At 47.9% G+C, this 7,534-nt stretch overlaps 1 protein-coding gene across 7 annotated transcripts in view; it reads right to left on the bottom strand.

Annotated features, from left to right (window-relative positions):
* Positions 1–3,837: 3,837 nt before the first annotated feature.
* Positions 3,838–7,534, bottom strand: part of Banf2 (BANF family member 2) — a 41,199-nt gene continuing 37,502 nt past the window's right edge. For all 7 annotated transcript variants that reach the window (XM_042276371.2, XM_016002225.3, XM_076570768.1 and 4 more), the window contains one exon: positions 3,838–4,037. In XM_042276371.2, the coding sequence (XP_042132305.1) occupies positions 3,891–4,037 (147 nt within the window). In that variant the 3' untranslated portion in view covers positions 3,838–3,890. The remainder of the gene's footprint in view (positions 4,038–7,534) is intronic.

The raw sequence follows: 7,534 nt of genomic DNA, 5'->3' as shown, positions 1-7,534 counted from the left end.
GAACAGGGGGCTAATGTGACTCCACAAAGTTACAGGTTAAAATCTGAATAGAGTTGATGTTCGTCTGCTGTCCTTTCTTCCGAAACATTAAAGAATGTGCATGGCCTAAGGATCATGTGATGTCCAGGGCTTAGAGGCTGGAGAAGACCTGGCCTGGAGCAAATGAACTGCTCTCTGGGCTCTCTACTAGCACATAGCTGTTCATTCTTTCCTGAGGGCCAAGAGAGAAGCAGGCTCTTAGGAGACCCGAGCTCCAAGGAGACCAGAGACAGTAATGTCTTTTATTTCATTCTTACCGCACCATGTAATTTACATATGCTATTTGCATTGATCCACTGTGTGAGGCAGCAGCAATATTAACCTCACTGTCTTGCCCTTGGCTTATGGAGAAGGAACCTGAGGCTCAGTGAAATTGAGTAGCTCTTCCCCGGGGTGCGGTGGTGGTCAGCAGAGGCAGAGCTCACAACCCTATTTGACTAGCTCTGAGAACAATATTCTTTCACCTGCCCCAGGCTCTTCAGGTAAAGGTGTGTTTGGACTTTGGCAGGGTAGAGTCAATCGTTCTGGACTAGAAGGAAGGTGTCAGTTGGATATTGCTGCAGAGCAAACTGCCCCCAAACATCAGTAGCTGTCAATTGCAAGCCTTGATTCTTGTAACTCCATCTGTGAGTCAGTGGAGAGTTGGCTGGTCCCCAAAAGGCTACATGGGTAGCTGTTGCAGCCTGGCTGGTCTTTGGTCCTTGCTTATAGTTAGGGTAAGCTCAAACACACCTGAGATTCATTCTGGGGCCCAAGACAGACAAGCAATGCTCATTTAAGGCAGTAGCTCTTCTCTGGGTGTCTGTAGGGGCACAAAAGAGTGGACATCCATGTGGGAGAATCCTCAGGCAGCCCCATATCATTGGCCAAGGCAAGTCACAGAGTCGGGTGAGTAAGTCAACAGGATGGGAATCACTTTCTGCCTCTAGACCGAGGGATTGCAAGATCATGTGACAAAAGGCAGGCTTCCAATGGAACTGAAGACTGGATGGTCAGACCTGCCCACTGTGGGTGGCACAGTTCCCTGGCTGGGATCCCAGATTGTTTAAGAGGAAAAAGGAAGCTGCATGCATACATTGCTCTCTCCTTGATTTGTGAGTGCAATGTAACCAGCTCAAGCTCCTGCTGCTGGTTACATTGCAAACCATCCAGATAGACTGTCACCTGGACCTGTGAGCCAAAGAAACCCTTTCTCTCTTAAGTTGCATTTTTTCAAGATACTGTATCACAGCAACCAGAAAGAACATGAAGACTGGAGGGATCCCAGGAATCACTCACTGACAGGGGTGTGAGGTAGGGAGAGAAGGGTGTAGACACAGGGCATTAAAGAGAAAATGGCTACTTTGGATAAGTGAGGGTTTGGCCCTCCTGGGGTGCCTTCTTAGAGCTGTCCTGTCCAGATGACAAAGCGCTGTTTTCCCACCGACTTCACCCATCTACCGGCCCCCTGGTTGTGGACTGCACGGTTTCTGCTCCTACCTCTGCAGGCTGCTCCTGCTCCTGTAGTCAGAGGGACCCTCAGTGGAGGGCATCCTACGTCCTGGGAGAAACTGTTGAAACTTTCCTGGAGAGTGAATGCGAGCAGGAGAAGGCATCAACAGCACTGAGAAAAACCTTTCGGAGTTTAAAAAGCCCGTGTAGTAGATTAGCATCAGCTGAATTATGCTAAATTTAAAAAGCCAATCTCAAAAGGCTACATACTGTGTTATTCCATTTGTGTGGATCTCTAGAAAAGGCAAAACTTTGACAGAAAATCATCTTGTAGCTGCCAGGAGCTGGGAGTGGGGAAGGGGATGGCTAGGAAGAGAAGCTTCACTGTGTGCAGCTGTACCTGAAAACCCCAACAGTGGTGGCCTTAAAAACATGTCTGCATTCTTTGCTGTTTCGAGGAAGAGGGACTTGTTCCCAGGATACTGAATGACTTGCTTCTAAAATCTAGACTATGGAATCAGGCAGAAGGGGTGTATCAGGACTAGGTCACAGGAAGCAGCATGGTATTTTCTCTCTCTCTGTCTCTGTGTTCTCTGTCTCTCTCCTCTCTTCACATGCTGTGCCATGAGCAGCCCTGTGGAAGTCCCAGTGATGAGGAACAGAGAGCCAACAGCCACGCAAAGGAGCCTCCTTAGAAGTGGACCCTCCAGCCTAGTCCTAGAGGAAGCTACTACCCAGCTAACAGTCTATAACCTCACGAGACAGCGAGGTAAAACCAGCTGAGTTACCTTCTGAGTCTTATCCCTTAGGACCTTGTACACAGGCTGAGAAGTCCTAATCCAGAATACTTAGAGGTATTTCCAATTTTAGAGTTCAGATTTAAGATGGCTTGCATATTCTTAATTCAAAACCCCTAAATCTGAAACGTTCCAGAATGAGAAATCCAAGTTGGAAGCATTTCAGAGTTTTAAAATTGGTATTGTTATGTTACTGTGTGTGGTGCGTGTGTGCCTCAGCGAGCATGCCAGGTCAACTTTGGGGGATTGTTTGCCTCCTTCCACTGTTATGGGGGCTCTGGGAGCTCAAATGTTTCTAGACTTGCACAGTACAGTTGTGCCATCCTTCCCACCCCATTCCAGATGCTGATCGCCAGGTCATTCACTCTACCTGTAGCAGACTTCTTTTTCAGTTCGTTTGTTTTAAACTGTTGTGTATTGGGGTAATTTGCTATATAGCAGTCGGTGACTAAGGCACTGGAACTTTAATGCTCATTCAAGAAAAACTAAGCCTAGTGTCACATAAGTTTTGGAGAGTTCGATTTGGCATTATATCATCTAAAGAGAGTGATGGTGGTTTCTGGGTGTGTTTCAAGGTGAATTTGGGTTTTCTTACATTCATAAACCCTTAAGATGCTCATGCATCATTAAGGAAAAGCCACACATGGTGGCTCATGCCTGTAATCACAACTTGGAAGTTTGAGGCCAGCTGAGGTTACATAGTGAGTTCCAAGCCAGCCTGAGTTAGAAAAGAAAACTCTTGTCTCAACAAACAAACAAACAAATTAAACTCTCTGTGTGTGTGTGTGTGTGTGTGTGTGTGTGTGTGTAAAAATTGGGGAGATGGTTCAGTCAGTAAAGTGTTTGTCACATGTAGTGGTTGAATAAAAATGGCCCCCATAATCCCATAGGGAGCAGCTCTATTAGGAGCTGTGGCTTTGCTGGAGGAAGTGTGTCAATGGAGGCTGGCTTTCAGGTCTCAGATGCTCAAGTCATGCCCAGTGTGACATTCTCTTCCTGATGCCTGCTGATCCAGATGTTGAACTCTCAGCTTCTTCTTTAGCACCATGCCTGCCTGTGTGCCGCCATGCTTCACCAAGATGATAATGGACTAAACCTCTGAAATTATAAGCCAATCCCAACTCAATATTTTCCTTTATAAAAGTTGCCATGGTCATAGTGTCTCTTCAATAGAAACCCTAACTAAGATACCACACAAATAGGAGGACCTGAATTTGGATCCCTAACACCCACATCAAATGAAATCTGGTATGGTGGTATGTGTCTAGACACAGGAGGATTCCTGATACTTGATGGCCAGCTAGTCTTGCCCAATTAGTGAGCTCCAAGTTCAGTGAGAGACCTTGTCTAAAAAAATAAGGAGGATAGCTGTGCCAACTTCTGGTGTCAATCAGCACTCCCCCCAACAGGTACACTAGTATATCACACACACACACACACACACACACACACACACACACACACACACACTCACACTCACATATACACACACAGACACACTCATGCACACAGACACTTAATACACAAATGATAATAAAATTAGAAACACTAGCAACAGCTGGAGCCTGGGTGTAGATGGTGATGGTATCATTTATCTGGGGTAGAGCAGCCAGCCCAGGGTGTTTACAGGAAGCAGGCACACCACTCCTTCAGGCAGGTGGAGCTCTGGCGGGCTTCGTACTCCGTGGCACCACAACAGCAGATCATCCACCTCTGGAATTCTGCCTCATTCTTGTGCATCAGAAGGAACTGTCCCAGCAGGATGTAGGCCTGCGAAGAGGGTCAGGTGGGAGGAAGACAGGGTTACCAGAATCCCACTCCAATGTGCCTGGCCTCTTCCCGCCATCAGTACTCAGCTGTCAATCAAAGGTTGGGGTGTGGGTCAGACGGGAAGAATCCCTTGTCAGGTCAACTCCTGACAAGCCCTGGGGAAAGGTGAGGTCAAGTTAATCACATGCTTCTCTTAGGCCTGGTCTAGGGACTGTCATCCTGCAGTGACAACTAGGCCTTTCCTTAAACTTGAAAAAATTCTCTGGGATCTTATAAAAGAGAAGTTTCTGACTCAGTATCTAAAACAAGGGCGGGATCCCAGAATCTCCATTTCTAATGGGCTCCCAGATGAGGTTGGGCCCATGACAGTGTCTTGGGGGGATAGGGCGTAGGTGGCGAGCATACCTCTGAACTCCTTTTAGGCTGGTCATTTAATCTTTTCTCTGGTGGTGGTGGTGGTGGTGGTGGTGGTGGTGGTGGTGGTGGTGGTGGTGATGTGTGTGTATGTGCACACAGTGGACTAAATCCAGCGCCTTGCAATGTGCTAGGCAAGTACTCAACCACAGAGCTACTTCTGCAGTCCGAGTGGTTCCTTCTTCAAAACACATCCAAAGCTGAGCTAGAGTTAGCTAGCCCACTGCTTTCTCGATGGCCGGAATATAGGGCGCTTCAACCTCAGTGCTCCCTCCTAGCACGCTGGACGACTCTACACTGTGGGGACTGTCCTGTGGACTGTGGGACCTTGAACAGCATCTGCCACCCCCCAGGTCCCAAGACAGAAGACATCATAAGGATTTCCAGATATTGCTGGAGAAATCTTGCTCGCTTGAGAAGTGCAGGTGTGGCTGGCGGGGGAAGGGCACAGTAGCGTGCATTTGACCCTGCAAACTACCTGTGTGATCGTGGTATCTCAGCGGGAAAGGAGAGTCACAGAATCTGAGGCCCAGCACTGCTCTGCCCTGCCTGAGAGTCTGTCAAATGGGAAGGCAAGGGAAGACACATGCTGAGGAGAGTCATCCCCGAGGGAACAGCACAGGCGGCAAAATCAGGCTTAACCTTGACCCTCTTTTTCAAGCCTCAGACTGGAGCTGTATCACTAGCCTCTCTCTCTCTTTTCTCTCTCTCTCTGAATGAGCTTTTCTGCTTCACAGACCGAGCGACAAGCTACCAATTTCCCTGTCTCTCCAGTCTGTGGACAGCCAAGGCGGAGGCTCCAATTGTGCGAAAATAAATAATAAACAAATCTCCTCTAATAATTATATATAATCTCCTGGTCCTGTTTCTCTGGGAGCTCCTGATAATGTAATTCCCGAGAATGTCTGTGGATAAAAAAACACATGAGCAGAGTATAATGGCACAGATATATGAAAATGTCACTGCAGGAGCAGTTACTTGGAATGTTAACTCCAAAACTTAATTTAAAAAATTAGAGACTGGGGAAATGGCTCGGTGAATAAGAACATTTTCTGTGCAAGCCTGAGGCCCCGAGTTCAAGTCCTGAATGCCCACATAAAAAGCTGGCTGTGGTCACACACGGACCTCGAACCCTAGCACTGTGAAGTCAGAGTTTGCTGGGGCTTGCTGGCCAGCTGCCTGGCTACAGATTCAGTGAAGACCCTCTTTCAAGAAAGTAAGACAGAGTAGAACAGGACAGCTGACGTCCTGCCCCAGCCTCTGCATGTACACCCATGTGCATGTAATACACACACACACCCCAGAACAAAAAGGGAAATGTAAAACACATAGAAGGTATAGATATTAAGTGCACCCTGATTCCTGGTTCTACAGCAATTTTGTAGTCACGAGTTTTCTGCCTTCTTGCCCCCCACAGCTCTCACATCTTCACCAGACTGTTATTACCAAGGAGCAAGACAGTAGAGCCCTGGATGAGATAGCTACTACACAGCAGAGGCTAGATTTCAGGTCGCACTATCTACCCATCACTGGGGCCTGGTTTAAAGGCTCTCTCTCTAGCTAGGAATGAAGGAGATTCAGCTTCCATCCATACCTTCAAGTTCCGGGTCCTTCCTAGGAAAACCTGCCATTGGCTCTGTGTTGACTTTCCATTACATAAAACAAAGCAAATTTCATCTTAATCAAAGGGGCTATATAAATGTGTGTGTGTTTATGTGTGTGTTTATGTGTGTGTGTGTGTGTGTGCATAAAATTGAATAAAAGCTGAATCCTAGTCACAAAAGGTGCTCGAACATTAGAGTTTGTAGGTTTTATTTTACTTTTTTGCAGTGGAGCTGGGATAAACCCAGGGCTTTGCACACACTCGACAAGTACTCTACCACTGAGCTCCCTGCTGCCCTTCAGGGCTTAATTTTAGATATTGCTCAGTTGTTGAAAAGAGAAAGGAGCCATGGACTTGCAGTGATTTTAAGGCACAACTTTATTTTTTAAAAAAATACAAAACCAAACCCAGTGTCTTAGCACAATCTCCTTTTTTTTATCAGCGTCCTCCTATTTTTGCTGAGATGGTTTTAAATCGTGATGTCGCAGCCCTGGCGCTCACTAAGTGGTCACCGAGGCCTGTGCTGCGGTTGTAGAAGTGCCTGGGTGGTACAACAGGGTATACACGGAGCTCCCCAGGAGAAGAACTGTCAGTGAGATTTGTAACAACACGCTGCAGGGCTTAGGGATTTAGTCAGTAGTAGAATTCTTCCCTCGAAGGCACAAGGCCCTCAGCACCAGGAGGAAAAAAAAAAAATGACAAATAGCAAGTGATACTTTTGAGCCCTTTGGCGGGCCACCTGATGCTGGAGACCCCGACACGTACTAAATCAATCCGTTTGATTCTCATGGGTGTTCTGCCCACCCATTCTTTAGATGGTGTCCCTTGTTGAGAGGTTGAGACTCCCTCCTCTGCCCACCCTCTTCTTCCATATTCCAGCCATCTGTAGTCCAGTCTGGAGACGAAGGCATCCTCTGCCTGTTTCTGAGGCTGGCCACGGCTTCAGCTGGTGTGGTAATCAGAGCCTCTGTAGCCTGCAGGGCTCAGCGGCCAGGAAGCCCAGGAATGTGTGGCAGGCGGGACCCAGGCAAGCTTTCCAGGAACGTGGCAGGGAGAAAGGTCTCTGAGCCAAGTTGCAATCTGAGACTCCATCCTTCTGGGCTTTCCCTGGAGTCCCACGCTGGCACCTTCCAGAGAGTCCAGAGATGGACTGCCTTCTTGCTTTATACTCGAGGGTGTCACAAGAGTCTAGGACCCTGGTCTTGACCAACCAATGCCTTTTTGGTTCCACCACTACCTCTAGAAAATGAACCCCTGACCGGAAACCCTGAGGCAAGGAGGGTGGTACAGAAACACAGACCCCCAGGCAGGACTTTCTACTTTCTGTCACCCTGGCCAGTGGCCATGCCACAGCCTGGGACATACATTTCTTCCTACAGTAACAGATGGCGGCTCACGGGCAGACTTGCTCTCAACTCCAAGTCCACCCAGGGAAACTCTGCCAGGGTCTTCCCCCAAGTGGTGTGAACTGGTCTCTTAC

This window comes from Peromyscus maniculatus, chromosome 4 (assembly GCF_049852395.1).
Source record: "Peromyscus maniculatus bairdii isolate BWxNUB_F1_BW_parent chromosome 4, HU_Pman_BW_mat_3.1, whole genome shotgun sequence".
Lineage (NCBI taxonomy): Eukaryota > Metazoa > Chordata > Mammalia > Rodentia > Cricetidae > Peromyscus > Peromyscus maniculatus.
Note: the sequence above shows the minus strand (reverse complement) of the source record. Positions and strands in the feature narration are given on the sequence as shown.